At 45.6% G+C, this 17469-nt stretch overlaps 2 protein-coding genes across 2 annotated transcripts in view; both read left to right on the forward strand.

Annotated features, from left to right (window-relative positions):
• The window catches only part of C12H12orf56 (chromosome 12 C12orf56 homolog), an 80440-nt gene extending 79840 nt beyond the window's left edge, over positions 1-600 (forward strand). Inside the window, exon 19 of the mRNA XM_053554964.1 lies at positions 369-600. Coding sequence (XP_053410939.1) covers positions 369-600 — 232 coding nt within the window. The remainder of the gene's footprint in view (positions 1-368) is intronic.
• Positions 601-891: 291 nt separating this feature from the next.
• Positions 892-15673, forward strand: KICS2 (KICSTOR subunit 2). Its single transcript, XM_053557283.1, has 3 exons — positions 892-1126; positions 7079-7364; positions 13070-15673. Exons 1-3 carry the CDS (start codon positions 892-894, stop codon positions 13884-13886), a joined length of 1338 nt encoding a protein of 445 aa, XP_053413258.1. The 3' UTR covers positions 13887-15673.
• The last annotated feature ends 1796 nt before the right edge of the window (positions 15674-17469 follow it).

The raw sequence follows: 17469 nt of genomic DNA on the forward strand, positions 1-17469 counted from the left end.
CTCACTGCATCCTTTAACTTCTGGGCTCAAGTGATTCTCCTGTCTCAGCCTCCTGAGTAGCTGGGACGGATTACGGGTATGAGCCACTTTGCCTGGCTAATTTTTTTTTTGGCCGGGGCTGGGTTTGAACCCACCACCTCCAGCATATGGGACCGGCGCCCTACTCCTTGAGCCACTGGCGCTGACCCTGCCTGGCTAATTTTTTAAAAAAAATTTGCAGGAGGCGGCGCCTGTGGCTCAAAGGAGTAGGGCGCCGGCCCCATATGCCGGAGGTGGCGGGTTCAAACCCAGCCCCGGCCAAAAACTTAAAAAAAAAAAGAAGAGACAAACCCCTACCTGTCAGGCTTCTAATCTGTAAATCACTTAAGTTGGTCTAAAAGCTACGACGAGACTGACCAGGGCCCTGGCTATGACCGCGAGCGTCACCCCGGCCACTACTTTCATCTTCCGGCCGGAACCCTCAGGCCCTGGCGGGCCCGGCCAGACTGCGCCGCAGGAATCGAGTCAGGCACCCGCGACGTCGCCGCCCTCCGGCCGGAACCCCCGGGCTCGGCGCGCCGGGCCCGACGGCCTCGAAGAACTGACGTCAGGCACCCGTGACGTCATCAGCCTGCCGCGCTCGCGGGCGGGGCATCAGCTCCGCGGGCCGCGAACCGGCCGTCTACCGCCCCGCTCTGGGGCCTGGATGGTCGGAGCTGAGGCAGCCCAGGCGCTCGGGAGCCGGGAGCGGTCGCGTCCCTCCCCTCGGCCCCGACCCGGGTCCTCTCGAACTCCGCGGCGAGCCGGGCGGCGGCCCGTCACGCACACGCACGCTCCTGCGCACGCGCGCTCCCGCGGAACCCGGAAGTGCGAGCGGCGGGAGCCACGTGGACCGACGGGAGCGCGGCTCGCATGGGGGAGTCTATCCCGCTGGCCGCGCCGGTGCCGGTGGAGCAGGCGGTGCTGGAGACATTCTTCTCTCATCTGGGCATCTTCTCCTACGACAAGGCCAAGGACAATGTGGAGAAAGAACGAGAGGCCAACAAGAGCGCGGGGGGCAGCTGGCTGTCGCTGCTGGCGGCCTTGGCACACCTGGCCGCGGCCGAGAAGGTCTATCACAGCCTCACCTACCTGGGGCAGAGACTAGGTACCTCCGCGCCGACCCCCGAGCCCCAGCGGCAGGAAGGAGGGGTGTGTCCCCGGGGTCCCGCGGCTCCGCCCACCGCCGCGCGGCTAGCTTGGCGGACTGCGCAGGCGCTCTGGGCAGGGCTGTGCCCCAGAGCACAGGTTTGCTGTTTTTCCTGGTGCATAGATGGGTGCCATAAGTGAGCAGTTACCCAAACTCTGAGCCTTGGTTCTATCTAGAAATGCTGCAGCCAGAGGGCAAATCCTGGCGACACGAACTAGTTCTGCCAACGAACACTCAGTCTGCCTCTGCAGGTTCAGGCCCCTGAGAGTTACATGTGGAGTCCTGCCCTTTCCTCCTAGTGTCCCGGTGCATAATTAATGAGCGAAGAAATAAATGAACTGGACAGGAAAGGCAAAACACGTCTAACACTAGCAAAAGGAAATGTAAGGGGAAAATAGTAAACACTCCTAGCACCCCATGTGAATCTTGTCCGGGAAAATAAGATGCAAGAGCTAATTCTACTCATTTTCACTAGTGGAGAAACAATTCACGGATGAGTAGATGAGTAGGAAATGACAGACATCAAAGCTAAGGTATATGAATGCAAATACTTAATAATGACGAATAATAAATGTTTGACTCAGAGAGCTTTTAGAGTCTGTTTAGTACTTCGACCTGTGTTAGACCCGAAAGATCAGAGGCAGGGAGTCTGATGTACATACATATGAACTATAACACAGAGAATAAAAGGGTAACATTGAGTGTAGATTTCATTTTGATTCTCCCCTTATATTGCCTGAAGGTGACCATATACATTTTATTGCGTTTTCAGTAAGCACTGGAGAGGCCTGGCTTTCTGAAATTCCTAATTTCTGCCATAGCTATTCACGTAATAACTTTTGGTTTAGGAGGTTAATTTACTGGCAAAAACTGATCAGATACTTCCACGTTATGTATTTTTTTCCTCTCCTTTTTATAGTGGCACTTCTCACAGATTTACAGGGGCCATTATGGTATCATGTTCCCCTCCGTACAGATCAGCAAATTGTGTGTGCAGTTGTGTGGATGGGTGATAGAGCCTAAACCAGAGTGCCTGCTTCTGACTGTCAGACTGAGTCTGTATCCATTTAACTTATTAAAAATGTGTATGTGAATTACGATACATACAATGTGTTCTGGGTTTCTGTGTGAGTGCATGTATGTGTTTTATATACATGAACATGAGAAGGATTCTAGCTGTACTAGTGAAGGTGGGCAACATTCTGACAGTATTAATGTTTTGGTGGTTTTTAGACTCTTCAACTTTATAAAGAACGGCTGTTGACCCAAGTTGCTCATCCATGGGAATTAGATGAAATCTGTGGACTTAATCTCCTCAGAAAAATAATCTGCACATGGTTTTTTTAGTCCGGGAATGTCTCATTGTATTTCCTAAATTTCGTTCATTGTCTCTGTTTTAAGAATCTGCTGCTCTAGCTTTAAATTGTATGAGGTGGCTTTTCACGTAAACAGAGCTGGCTCCTAAGAATGTGTGTCTGAGATCTTCACTGTGTCTGACTTGGGTTTTGTGAAGTGGTCCTTAGTGTGTGAAGTGATCAGTTCTGCTTGACACCAGCTGGCCTGGGTGAGCCAGAGGCTGTCCCTTGAACTTGGCCCACACATTTGGCGCAGTGGAGCTGGCCCAGTCACTTTTAGGCTCCTAGGTGATTTCCTCACTTCTGAGTAAACATAACTTATTTACACATATGGTAAAACATAAGTTCCAGAATTTACTTTTATCTTTGCAGTTATCTTGGGTTTTTTATTGTCCTGGAGCTTATGTGGTATCAGTGTGCTTACAGTATGACTTAACAATTATCAGATTGACTACTGTTCTTAAAAAATTAGGAAAAGAACTTTGGTGTTTTCGTTTAAAACATTCCCCATTCTCTAAGTACTTTGCTAATTAGAATATTTATATGGTTTTCTTTAAAAAGCAAAACAAGTTAATGCATACTTTTAAAAATCTACAACATGGTTCCAAAGTCTCTTTTCAGCTTTCTTGAGGTATAATTGACAAATAAAAACTATATATATTTAAGGTGCACAACTTGTGTGTGTTTATATGTACACCATTTTTTCCTTCCTTTCTTCCTTCTGTCCTTTTCTTCCTTCCTCCCCTTCTCCCTTCTTTTTGTGGTAGGAACACTTAAGATCTACCCTGTTAGTATATTCCAGTTAGAAACTGAGTCTTTTGGACCTCAGTCTGTGGCTGGTGTGTACCTGAGGCCTCTGCAGTGAGTCCTGATGGCACATGCCAGTAGGGCCTTTAGACCCAGGACGGACCTGACAGGGTCATCCTGGGCCCATCTTGGCCCCTCACTGAAAACCGTCCATGGCGCCTTCTCTGGAGCCTTCACTTTGCTTTGAGGAAAGAATAGTGTCTGGGAAGGATGGTGATTAGGATGTGCTGACTCTGCCTGTCAGGATGGTTGGAGGCCGTGATTCTCTCCCTGATTCATGACTGGAGAATTTCCTCAACCTCTGCGAGAATTGATGTTTAAAACTTATCATTAGCAAGAAGTTGAATAAAATGCCCAGGATGTTTTACATGCTCTGTTAATGTACCTGAAATTTCATAGTATGAGGAAAACTGTTGAAATCTTGAGAAATCTTGAGTATTTATAACTAAGGCCTTCTGGAAATAATTCAGAATAATTATATTTTATAAATTCACAGTACTGAAAAGAGAAGGAAGTCAGGTGCTTCTGATCCCTTGTTTCCTGGCATGAAGGAAGGCCAGTCCTCGCTGGAAATTCCAAACCAGGAATGTTAGCAGATGGGGTTATGTCCTAAGAACTTCGAGGAAAGAGACTGTTTAAAAGAAATGTGTTGGTGACCTCTCTTATAGTAGTTTTGTTTTCCTTGGCTTCACATACTGATGGGTGTTTATGGGTAAGCTTTTTACAGTTTGGTTTGCATGTCTGTTGTTTTTCTGTTCCTCCAGGGAAGGGTAAGCTGCTGAAGGTAGGTATTCCCCTCTTTCTTCGTGTTTTCTCCCCAGAAACTCTAGAGACAGATGGTATCCCTTTTTCAATGCAAAGTTAAAACTTTTACCAAGGCCATCTTGTTTATGAATGTGAGTACACAGTTGAGCTCACTTAGCTATCTGTTAAATAGGTAGCTATTTTGTTTATCTCACATAAAGGTCCCAATTCGGGATAAGAGCTTTAGAAGCTCAATTGTGAGTCATTGGGAGGTTTTCTTTTTGGCCGGGGCTGGGTTTGAACCCGCCACCTCTGGCATATGGGACCGGCGCCCTACCCCTTGAGCCACAGGCGCCGCCCCATTGGGAGGTTTTCTTAGTGTCGGTTATAAGCAGAAGGGAAAGGAGTTACCATTATTGAACATGTGCTTTGTTCCAGGCACATTACATACCAAATGTTACTTCACTTTGTTATGTTAGCAGCTCTGTTAAGAATAACCACCACCAAAACAGATTGGCCAAGTACTTTACTGTTGCACATGCACAGCTTGTAAATTTGGGAGCTGGGATTTGAAACCAAGTTATTCAGACTTCTAAAACTTTTGAGTTTTACATAATTCTCCTATACCTGAGTATAAGCACATTTCAATTGAAAACAGTCTTTTTGACCTCAGTCTGTGGCTGGCGTGTACCTGAGGCTGCTGTAGTGAGTCCTGACTGTAAGATGCCAGTGGGGCCTTTAGACCAAGAAGCTTTGTCCTAGATGGAAGCATAGACACACATTTGTTCTGTATACGCCACTCTATAAAATCAGCAGACCTGGAGTGAATAGGGGTAGGCATGGGAGGAAGGTAGAGCTTGCCAGGCACAGTCCCACCTAGGATGATAGCATCACCATTGGTCTGCCTGTGGTTTTGATGTGATTAATCGGAGTGATAATGTGCAAGTTACTCAATCTTTGGATGGTAAACTGGAGGAAACACATCTAAGCTTTCAGTTGTTCGGAGACCCGTTGTTCAAATTTGCCCAGGCCTGTGGAGTTCCCAAGATGTGGAACTGTTTTATTGATTAATTATTTATTTATTTATTTTTTATTTATTTTTTTTTTGTAGAGACGGAGTCTCACTTTATGGCCCTCGGTAGAGTGCCGTGGCATCACACAGCTCACAGCAACCTCCAACTCTTGGGCTTACGCGATTCTCTTGCCTCAGCTTCCCGAGCAGCTGGGACTACAGGTGCCCGCCACAACGCCCGGCTATTTTTTGGTTGCAGTTTGGCCGGGGCCGGGTATGAACCCACCACCCTCGGTATATGGGGCCAGCGCCCTACCGACTGAGCCACAGGCGCCGCCCTGATTATTTATTTTTAAGAGGCAGGGTTTTGCTCTCTCCCAGGTGGGAGTGTACTGGGCAATCCTACTTGCTGCAACTTCAAATTCCCAGCCTCAAGCAATACTTCTGCCTTGGCCTCCTGAGTAGCAGGGACTACCGGCATGCCATCATGCCCGATTATTTTAAAAAGTTTTTGGTAGAGATGGAGTCTCACTGTGTCACCTAGGCTGGTCTCCTGTTCCTGGCTTCAAGCAATCTTCCAGCCTCCCGAGGTGCTGGGGTTGCAGGTGTAAGATCCACTGTGTCTGGCTGGGAACTTTGTTAAAAAACCTAGACTAAAGGTGCCCTGAGAAGCCAGAGTTTCAGTGCTAAAACCTGCAAAGTTTTGTGTAAACTGGGACAAGTGGGTCACCCTAGTAGTGAGGGATGTAATGACAAAATCAGTACTGTGAAATGGTTTATTAAGAGGATATTTTGCAAATGCCTTGATTTAAATAATTTTTATTCCTAATTTTAGTAATATGTTCAGATTAATAAGAAATTCATTCATTAAAGCATTCTGGACTTATCAATAGGAAATGTAAACTGTCCCCCGTCTCTGAGGTTTCTGTATGTTTTTAGGAACCATTTTTAAACCTGCCCTGTTTCTTTTCATTCTGTCCATGTCTTTCCTCTGGCCCTATTTTCAGAATTGCTTGAGAAAACATCCATGAAGCTGGCTCTGTAATTAGAAATGTTGTCGATCATGTGTAATATAGAAGTAAGTAAGTGAAGTCTGTGTGGTTTGATCTTTTTTGACTATGCAAATCATGTTTTGAGTCTTCGTTTTTTGGTAGTTTCCTTTAGGACCCTGAGTTCCCACAGCAGCTGTTTATATTGATTCCTAGTCTTAGTAATTCACAGCATGGTGGTGCTTATTATATTGTAATTTAAGAATATTGTAATGTAATGTACAGTGGTAGCCTGGATGCTTGTTACATGGTAACTACAGAGTCAGCCTCGGTGCTTGTTACATTGTAAGGTACAGAGGCCACCTCTGTGCTTACATTGTGAGGTACAGAGTCAGCCTGTGGTTGTTACATTATAAAATACAAAGTCAGCCTTGTCAAGAGCTGTGATTTTCTTTTATCCTGGGATCCTAGTAGTCTGCTTTCATATGTCAGGGGGTATGTGTGTGTCTTCTGTTTTCTGGTATGGCTTAAATGATAAGATTCAGCAGAAGATGTACTTCTAAAGCAGAAAGGAAAAATTCTGATTTACTGAGAGTAATGACAGTGTTTCACTGTTCAGGTGTTCTGTTTTGTCTTAACTATATTTCGGTGAAAGGAAGGCTGTTTAGATCTGGTTTCCATCATTTGCTAGGCTGATTATGCTCTGAAGTAAACTGGGTCCTCTTGGTGTGAGGTGGTGCGGAGGGGGCATTGGGCACATGTAGGAAATTGTACTTAGGGTTGTCACTGCACTAGTGAATTGTATCAGGGATTCCTTTAACTTACCCCCCGCCCCCCCGAAATCTGAATCATAGAGTATATCCCGAGAACGTGGGAGTCAGAATGTGGCAGATGGAGGTTCACTGAGCGGGGCGGGTCTGTGTCTTCTCCCTCGGGATGCTGGGAGGTGTCGGGACTTCTGGCCTCGTTCTCACTTGTGATGTGCTGTGTCACCTGCCTGCAGGGGGCCAATCTTTCTTCAGCAGAAAGGACTCCATCCGCACCATCTACACTTCCCTGCACAATGAACTGAAGAAGGTGGCAGCTGGCCGCGGGGCCCCGGGCGGGGCTGCCCCCCACGTGGAGGAGCTCCTCTCCCACCTGGCTGAGCAGCTGTGCTTCTTTGTCCAGGCCCGGATGGAGATTGCGGACTTCTACGAGAAGATGTACACCCTCAGCTCCCAGAAGTACATCAACGCAGAGGAGCTGGTTGGCCTCTTGGACACTGTCCTCAGGAAATACAGCTCTAGGTCAGTGTAGGGAGAAGGGAGAAACACAGATCCAGGTTGGTGTGGGGGGAGGACAGGGCCACCTGTCCCATGCTGGCTCAGAGTATTTCCCACATTCTAATGACAACTATGATGGAATAACTGTGAAGGGGAAATGGCTGTGTTATATTTTGTGCATATTAATTATCATTGGGTACACAGTAGGCGCCTTCTTTCGACTTACCATCCTGTTCAGGCTGATGCGTGTGCATGTTTGGGTCTCTGAGGAGTAGAGTGTTTGCCTGAATTCATTTGTTAGGCTTGTGAGCTATCCTCTTTGAATCTTAACATCCTGCTGGATGGATGCTTCTCTTAACAATACAAAAAGATTGAGAATGAAGTAATCCTTAAAAGTTATACCTGGCTTTTTTTTTTTTTTTAGGCAGAGTCTTGCTCTGTTGCTGTGGGCTGGAGTGTGGTGGCAGGGTCACAGCTCACTGTAGCCTCCAACTCCTAACTTCCAGGGATCTTCCTGCCTCAGCCTCCTGAGTGGCGAGGGCCACAGGTGTGCTGCACCACACCTGCTACTTTGTAAAAATTATTTTTTATGGAAAATGGAACCTTGCGGTACTGTTCAGGGTGATATGTGTGTGTGCCTGGGTCTCTCCGAGGAGTACAGTGTTTGCCTGTATTCATTTGTTAGGCTTGTGAACTATCCTTTTTGAATCTTCTTTGAAACACCCTACTGTCAGAGCCTTGAGTATTTCTCCCTTTTCTTGCAGAAGCTCAGAGTTTATTCTTTAAGCCCTGAGGGCAGCCCCTGGGTGCAGCCTCTTTGCTGTGAGGGTGCTGATGGATCTGGGGACTCTGCTGCAGTACTCAGCAGGGCCAGTGGATACTTCTGCCAGATGCCGCCCACCCCTGCTGCCCCACACGCCCTCCCCATTCCACCTTTCCATCTGCTACTTTTCTCTAATTAATAGGGAATACCTGATCACAGACACATCCTAACCTAAAAGTGATCTAGATTAGCGGTGTTGGGTCAATTTGAACAACATAAATTCCTTTTTAAAAAATTCTGAAAAGTTGAAATTCTGTATAATATGTTGATTTTCTTTGGGAAGTGGGATTACTTTAGGTCTAAATTAACATGGTTCTGCCCTTTACCAGGGGGACATCCTTTCTTTTGTGGACTGTTTGATTTGGCAGCTGGGCTAGACCAAAGTCATTTCTCTTGTGGTTTCAGCACTCTGGAGAAATAATGTCTATTTGATATTCCGTTGTACTGAAGGAGTTAATAACCCTTTTCCCAGAGGATCCAATTGTCTTTGAAAGGATCTTTATTTGCCCCAGTTGTAGCAGCTGTATGTCAGAATTCTTATGATACACATCAGAGTTCATGAAAAATACTGGGAATGGTGAGGAAATGCTGTTGCATTAAAATAGTTAAGCGTGATGAACGGAGCACATAGTGTCTGCAGCCCCAGCCTTGACTTGACTTGCAGACCCTGTGTGAGTTACTGCAGTGTCCTGCCTGCTTTCAGAGCTCAACGGAAAGCGTGTTTTGTTTTTCCTTCTGGTATTTAGAGTAGAATTATGTTTAAAAGGGGAAAGGATTCCTCCCTTTTGGTAAACTTATTGCATGATTATTATTATCATTACATCATCATTACCACCACATTCTTAGGAATCACTACCATTTGATGCTGCATTTCAAATTGAACTTTATTAATATAATTATTAACATATATAAGAGTTTTATTGTGTGCCATTTAGAAGAAGAAACACGAGTTTAAGGTCAGAGTATCCTCTGTTCCTTGAATACTTTTGAGGTAGAACTTGGGTTTTTGATAGGCCATGTGTGGTGGTGCCCACCGGGAATCTTAGCAGTTTTGGAGGCCAATGCAGGAGGATTGTTTGAGGCCAAGGAGTTTGAGACCATGCTGGGCAACATAGTGAAACCCCCATCTCCATGAAAAATAAAAATATTAACTGGGTGTGGTAGCAAGTGCCTGCAGCCTCAGCTGCTTGGGAGGCTGAGGGAGGAGGATTGCTTGACCTCCTGACTTCAAGGCCCACAGTGAACTATGATCACACTACTGTACTCTAGCCTTGTCTAGAAACCTTATCTCAAAAAAAAAAAAAGGAAAGAAAAGAACTTGTCCCCCTCCCCCACCAAGGAAGCATCAATGGAATATTTTCTGATTCTGTAGAATTAGTTTCCCATTTATTTACCTATTTGGTATAGTGGGCATAAAAGAAAATTCTGATTAGTCTTTCTTTTTCATGGTTAAAACAAATCTGGAAGATAGATAACAAATGCAAATTAATATTTACTCTCTTAAATTAAGAATATAATTTTAAGAAATAATGCTTTTAAAGAAAGTGATTTATGCATTCTAGACAGTTTCTTAAAAATCCCTATGGTATGAGAATAATGTTATCATTTAGCGATTTTAGTTATTTATTTATTTTTATTTTTTTTTTTATTAAATCATAGCTGTGTACATTGATATGATCATAGGGCATCATTCACTAGCTTCACAGACCGTTTGACACACTTTCATCACACTGGTTAACACAGCCTTCCTGGCATTCTCTCAGTTACTGTGCCGAGACACTTACATTCCACATTTACCAAGTTTCACATGTACCCTTGTAAGATGCACCGCTGGTGTAATCCCATCAATCCCCCTCCTTCTACCACCAATCCCCTTCCCTCTAGATTTTAGTTATTTAATCATAATTTTATAGCTAAAATTTAAGGAACTTTAAAAAATTGATCTACACAAATTTCTGTTTGCATTTTAGGAAGCACAGTTTGTTATCTGAAGGCTTCAACTGACAGATTTCTCACTACAAGCAGAAGAATGATCTGTTTAGCATTTATGTCCTTTTTCCTTCAAAAAAGGATTTGTGATAAGACTGTTCCTGGCACAGTTTGGTAGTTGCAGGTACATAGCTCCAGGAGCATGATTATTACCACTGACGTCACGGGTACAGCAGCAGCGGTGCAGTTGTGGGGCTTCTCTGTGGAAAGTGCCCCGCTGGCCACTTGTCCCGCACAGGTCTAACAGTGGAGACTCAGCCCCCGTCCTCTGCGGTCTGGGCCCAGCCTGCCTTTCCCAGTGTGTCTACTATCCCTCCCCAAATGCCTTAAATTGCAGGTACGTTCTTAGTAAAAAGGAAGAGGTTTCAATGAGAAATTGTTGAGGACTTCACCCAGAAGCCACAAACCAGTCCACAGCAGCGTGCTCCCCATGCGTGCTGCTATCTCCAGCCTCTCTGCTTTGGCATCTGCTGTTTACTTTAATTAAATTTATTTATTTGCGTAGTGTTTCTGCATTGCTCTGTCATGGATCAGTTAGCTATTGCTGCACAGGCATAACAGAGCACCCCCAAATTCACACTGTGGGTTTGCAGGTCTGCTGGGGGGTGCGTTGACCTGAGCTGGGCTCCCCTGGGTAGCTGCACCTAACATCTGCCAGGCTCGGCTCTCTGCCCCGGCTTTGTGCTCAGCTCTGTGCCACATGTATTTATTCTGACCCCAGGGTTGGGGGGACGCAGCTACGTAGGAGCAGTGTTCACAGTGCCAGAGAACAAGCCAGCCAGATTCACCTGAAGCCCTTGCTTGCATCAGATCTGTTAATATCTCTGTGGCAAGCAAGTCACGTGGCCTCGTCCATAGTTCAGGGGGGAAGGGCCTTTAGAGCCACATGGCAAAGGGTGTGGAATCAGGGGTGGGAAAGAACTGGGGCCAGCAGATGAAGACCCCAACTTCACATGGCCCAGGCCTGCCTACTTCTCCCCCACCTTTTTTTTTATTGTAGTTAAAAATAAAAACATAAAAATTACTATCTTAAACTTTTTCTTTTCTTTTGAGACAGGGTCTTGCTCTGTTGCCCGGACTAGAGGTTAGTGGCATCAACAAGGCACTGCAGCCTCAAACTCCTGGGCTCACTCGATACTCCTGCCTCAGCCTCCAGAGTAGCAAGGACTGTACAGGCATCTACCACCACGCCTGGCTAATTTTTCTACTTTTTGTAGGGATAAGATCTCAGTCTTGCTCATGTTGATCTTGAACTCCTGGGCTCAAGCGATCTTCCCACTTCAGCCTCCCAGAGTGCTGGGATTACAGATGTGAGCCACTGTGCCTGGCCCTTATTGACCTTTCTAAAGTGTACAGTTCACCAGTGTCAGGGATATCCACATTCTCACGCAGCAAGTCTTTAGAAGTTTCTCAGCTTGCACTACTGAAACCCTGTGCCCATTAAGCAACATTTCCCTTCTCCTGCCCCTGGAAATTGCCGCTCCACTTTCCATTTCTGTGGACGTGACTACTTGAGACACCACATATACGTGGAATCGTGCAGTCTTTGGGTTTCTGTGACTGACTTATTTCTCTTACCTCCATGTCCTCAAGTTTCAGCCGTGTTGTGATGGGATTTCCCGCTTTTTTAAGGCTCATACTTTCCACTGTTGGTATTAACACATACCACATTTCCTTTAGTTCCTGTGGACGCGCGTTGGGGTTGCTTCCACCGCTGAGCTGTGCCTCCCTACTCTGCAAGCCTTGTGCTTCAGTTCACGTGCGTCTCTTAAGTCCTCCACAATCCTTTGACCAAAAGTGACTGTTGCTTTCTCTGAACTGTTACTATATATAATAAATGTATTCATATTCGCTGCAAATACCTCCTACTGTGGAAGGTCCAGGATGGCAAACCGCTGACCGCTTTTTTGTAGCCTCAGAGCATTGTTATCTAAGAACTAGTAAATGAGTTGTTTCAAATAAGAAGATGTTACAGCTTTTTAAAAAATGGTAGTAAAATATACTAGCATAAAATTTACCGTTTTAGCCGTTTTTAGCGTACAGTTCTTCGGCATTTAGTACATTCCCTTTGTTGTGCTCCAGGGTTATTGTTGACTGGGCTTCCGGCGTCTCACATGTGTGAGACCAGCATACTACTTTTGGAAGGAACTCCACAGCGTGGATTTGTGAAGCACCAAGTTAGTGCTTCTGAAGGGGACTTTTGTGTCTCTTTAGAATATTACACAGACATGTCTATTTTTATATTTCCCTCTGATCTGTGGAGTGAGCCTCCCTCCCTTCTTCCCTCGCTCCCTCCTTTCCTTCCTTCCTTTCTTTTCTTTCACATGTTCTCTGCAAATAGTTGTTAATTTATTCTGTACTCCAACTCTCTGGAACGTGCTGCCATAGCTTAGGTGTGTACTTTTGACTGAGAACCACTTAACCGGTTGGCAGAGTGGAGACAGGGAAATGATAATGTCGTCATACTAATCTCTATGTCTTGGCAGACTAACATTAACATGAATTTTTGGCTCTTCTTGAGGATGAAAAATAGTTTTGACATTCACATTTATCTTTAATAAATGTTGAGCATTTAAATATTTTTAGTATATGTTATGGAAGAGCTTGATAAGAATTCTTTCTGAAGGTTTGTACAGGGAATTCATGTCCTCTTAAGGAAAGCATTGGCTGTAAAGCGTTGGATGATAAAATGAGCTATAGCTTGTTTTAGAAAGAAGGTACTGACTGCTTTCATTTTTTTAAAAAACATCAGGCTGTTTCCACAGGAGAATATGTTGACATAACTCTGAACTTGAGGCTATATGCCCTGAAATGTAATATTTGTCTGGCTTCATTGTTTCTTTGAGGGTGGAAGATGTCAGTGTTGCAAGTGGAGTAACTTTCACTTATCTCTTATTAATTCCCTTCCCCCTTTTAGATTTCACCACCCAATCCTCAGTCCTTTGGAAAGCAGTTTCCAGCTGGAAGTCGATGTCCTGAGTCACCTGCTAAAGGCCCAGGCCCAGGTGTCTGAGTGGAAGTTCCTCCCCTCCCTGGTCAACTTACACAGTGCTCACACCAAGCTGCAGACCTGGGGCCAGATCTTCGAGAAGCAGCGGGAGACCAAGAAGCACCTGTTTGGGGGCCAGTCTCAGAAGACGGTGCAGCCTCCACACCTGTTCCTGTGGCTCTTGAGACTCAAAAGCATGCTTCTGGCCAAGTTCAGCTTCTATTTTCACGAGGCGCTGAGCCGGCAGACGACTGCGTCGGAAATGAAGACGCTGACTGCGAAAGCCAACCCAGACCTGTTCGGAAAGATCTCCAGCTTTATCAGGAAATACGATGCTGCCAATGTGTCCTTAATTTTCGACAACCGAGGTTCTGAGAGCTTTCAAGGTCATGGCTATCACCACCCCCACTCCTACAGAGAGGCCCCCAAGGGCGTGGACCAGTATCCAGCTGTGGTTTCTCTGCCCAGCGACAGGCCGGTCCTGCACTGGCCCAACGTCATCATGATCATGACGGATCGCACTTCCGACCTGAATAGCTTGGAGAAGGTGGTCCACTTCTACGATGACAAAGTCCAGAGCACCTACTTCCTAACCCGCCCAGAACCTCACTTTACCATTGTTGTCATTTTTGAGTCAAAGAAATCGGAGAGGGACTCGCATTTCATCTCCTTCCTCAACGAGCTCTCCCTGGCCCTGAAGAGCCCTAAAGTGTTTGCAGGTCTGAAACCTGGATCCAAAGGGTAGCAGGTGATTTGGGTGAAGGAGTTCCCAGACTAGAAACTTGTTAATCACTCTGATGATGTCAGTCATCTGTGATTAAAGTCTATGTGCACTCACCAGCTTTTAGAGCTAAATTAAAGACACGTCCTCCTGAATCGTGTTGCACACTTTATAAGCCATTAGGCAAATTGAATGAAGTATCCAAAGAGTAATCTCAGAAGTGGTCATGGGCTTCTATGCACCTCCGTGGAGTTTCAGTATTTTCTCCTATTTTCCTATAGTTCATGTAGATTGAATATTTATTGGCCCTTGATTTTTCTGTCCAGATGTTTTTTATTCTGAACATTGTGTTCTAATGTAATTCCAAACACCCTCTCTCTTCCTCCTTCCTGGAAGAGTAATTGGGATAAGTTATTAAATGGCCTTTTTAGAATTCAGGATTGCATGTTTTCTATCTCATAAATTAACAAATTAACATGGAGTTATTTTATGATTCTGACCTACAAAGTAATGTTTTTGATGCCAAAATTAGGGTCTTGGTAAATGTTTTTATCAGTTACTGAAATTGAAGGTGGATCAGATTGGTGGCATAACACCAGGTTGTAACAGTTCAGGAGATCATCGTGGAAAGTAACAGCCATGGGCTCTTGTGGGATGATCAGCACGCCTAACTGCACTTGGTTTGACCTTTATAAAGTTTGAATTTCTTACAGTGTTTTAAAGTCAGCATAAGCCTGTGGGGTCTGTCCATCCACCAGGGAATCACCTGCCTGGCTCTGTGTTCATCACTTTCTGCTGGGAAACATGTCAGAGTGTGGCTTTACTCCCTCGTTATTTTGGGCGGTTATTACAAGCACGCAGTCAAGTTTTTTTCAGCCACTTTTCCATGGTTGTGTCATGAGCTTCATAAAATCAAAATGAAAGTCTTGATACCTCCTACTTGCTAAAAATCAAGCGTGCATTTAAAAGACCTCTTTGTGTCAAGCAGTCAGCTCAGTACTAAGGCACTTCGGAACTCGTGGTTCATGCCTGCCACCCACACACTGTCTAGAAACAGCGCTGTACCCCAGTGTTGCTGCCCTGTCCCCATCCTCTGGGCTATTCAGGGGAAGTAGGTGGGTCAGTGAGGGCAGAATGGGCTGTGGACACCTTCCCTTGCAGGTTACTGATTCAGAACAAAAAGAAGCCACGAAGAGTAATTGAGTTGTTTGTATCTTTTAGTTCCTGCCAAGCTTGTGTAAAGTGCAGTGGTCAGAAGGGTCCTGTTTCTTGTGGTGATGCGGACCTGCTGTTGTGCAGGCGTCCCCGGCAGGTGCCAGCAGCAGCAGCAGAGACGGAGACGCCCAGCCCAGCCCGCTGGAGCCTGCCTACCTGGCCGGGCTGCCTGTAGATAGACCCCACCCCACCGCTGTTTCCTGGAGAGAACATGTTTTTCCTTTCTTTCTTTTTTTTACTTTTAAAATAAAGGTCCTATGATCTGTAAAAAGCCAATTTGCTTTAAATAGAAAGTAGTGATTTACCTCTGCTTTCTATTCACTCAGGTTCTGTAAAAATATGAATAGAATTTACAACATTGACCTTATGTAAAAAATTGAAAACGGTTGGAACTAAACAGTCAAATCATTCTTCCTTGCTTTTGTGTTTTGTCAGAAAACTGAAAAGTACTCCATGGTATGCATGTATTTTTTTCCCTTAGGTTAAACTTAACACTGTTAGCCTTAACGGTGCAGCTCCCGCATGACCTGAAGAGAATGTGTGGTGTAGGGAGCACAGAGTGGGACGAGTAAAACCTGCACACAATATTTAAATAACCCATCTTGCCTGGAACATATTTGAATTGTGTATTTATTTTTAAACATTTCTAAGCTTAAACACAAAAAATTTTTGAAGAACAGAAGGCAGATGTGACTATGAAGAAAGTCTGAGGCAACATCTTTACCATCACGCACCTGTCGTAGACTGGGCTGGAGGAGCTTTTGAAGATTCAATGCTGATACTTCAACCATTTCCTAAGCTCTTCAATACAGTCATGTAATTATTAAAAAAAAAAAAAAAAACACAACCAAAAAACCACACTATATTTTGGTTCAAACCAAGAAATAAAGTCACCTTTAAGATTGATTCTCTCAATACAGCAATGAGGGAATAAGTGAAATCTGTGTTTTGCTGATTAGAAGAGAAAATCTGCCTTGTGCTGTGGGCTGCTGACTGAATCTGCTTCTAAGTCACAGCTTGGTAACGTTTCTGGGGGACTGGGGCAGTGGCCGACACTGAGTTTGACAAGGAGTCCTTCCGGAGCATTCATTTTAGGATGATGTTGGGCACAGGGAGAGTATTTATAACTCCGTCCTCTCTGGAGTCCAACCTATCTACGTGGATCTTTTAGGGAGAGAGGGGAAATAAAGCCCCCTTCTTAACAGGAGCCAGCGCCCTTTGTATGGTTGCTTTGTACATTTGTACACACTGCCTTAGAGGAAGGAAATAGATAGTCCCCATCGCTGTATCCCCAGCAAATTCTCTCAGGTGGTCTGTAAGGTGTGCCCACTGGCCAAAGGCTGACCAGTCAGCCGCTGAGCACTCCTGCTCTGTTAAACAGGATCACAGGTCAAATAACAAGGCTTTGAAAACTTCCTGGGGTCTGAAAGTTGTGTCAATGAAAGGTAGGCCCCTGGTCCCTTAGGCTCAGCCCCTCCCGTCCTGTCCTGCTCCAGGTCTGTGGCAGACCTGGTCTAGTCAGCAGGTCTGTGCTTAAAGAATGGTGGAGAGAGCACAGTGGTTACGGCACCAGCCACATACACTGAGGCTGGTGGGGTCAAACCCAGCCCGAGTCAGCTAAACAACAGTGACAATCACAACAAAAAATGGCCAGGCGTTGTGGCAGGCACCTGTAGTCCCAGCTACTAGGGAACCTGAGGCAGGAGAATCGCTTAAGCCCAACAGTTTGAGATTCTGTGAGCTGTGACAACACTTCTGAGGATGACATAGTGAGACTCTGTCTCAAAAAAAGAAAAATGGTAGAGAGGAGGCAGATGAATGCCTAGCCCATCCACCACCCTGCCTGTTTCAGAATCTCTGGCATTTGTTCCCAAATATCTATGGTTTCTTGAGACCATCATTTTGGTTCATGTATAATGAGGCATTTCAGTGTGCTGTGGGCTGACCATGTCCTTCCTCCCGTATTCCGTCCCTGTTGGACCCTGAGAGGGGCGTGTCGGTGTGCTGTGGGCTGACCGTGTCCTTCCTCCCGTATTCCGTCCCTGTCGGACCCTGAGAGGGGCGTGTTTGCGTGCTGTGGCTCACTGTGTTTTTCCTCCTGTATTCCGTCAGCTCTTCTACCCTGTGTGTTGCAGCCCTTTCACGAGGCCTGTACCCACCTACTCGCCCTCTCCGAGTGTGACGTTTCCTGCCTCATCTCCGATGCTGCTCCCTGCTGACGCTCACTGTTTGCAGGGCTGGCTTTTCCTGTAGTCTCCGTCTAACAAGAACTGAAGAGAGAAGATGGGTTACAAAGAGAGACATTCTCTGCCTTCTGATGGGGGCGTTAGTTTCCTTCTCCCAAGAGGCTTCTGTAGTCAGGGTTTTGATAGCGGCCCCCCCCACTGTCAGT

This window comes from Nycticebus coucang, chromosome 12 (assembly GCF_027406575.1).
Source record: "Nycticebus coucang isolate mNycCou1 chromosome 12, mNycCou1.pri, whole genome shotgun sequence".
Classification (NCBI taxonomy): Eukaryota; Metazoa; Chordata; class Mammalia; order Primates; family Lorisidae; genus Nycticebus; species Nycticebus coucang.

What these genes read in the sequence shown, in the direction of transcription:
- KICS2 (XM_053557283.1), top strand. Translation starts at nt 892, where the DNA reads ATGGGGGAGTCTATCCCGCTGGCCGCGCCGGTGCCGGTGGAGCAGGCG. An exon ending in CTACCTGGGGCAGAGACTAG is followed by an intron (nt 1,127 to 7,078) that starts GTACCTCCGCGC and finishes ACCTGCCTGCAG; the next exon opens with GGGGCCAATCTTTCTTCAGC. An exon ending in CTCAGGAAATACAGCTCTAG is followed by an intron (nt 7,365 to 13,069) that starts GTCAGTGTAGGG and finishes TCCCCCTTTTAG; the next exon opens with ATTTCACCACCCAATCCTCA.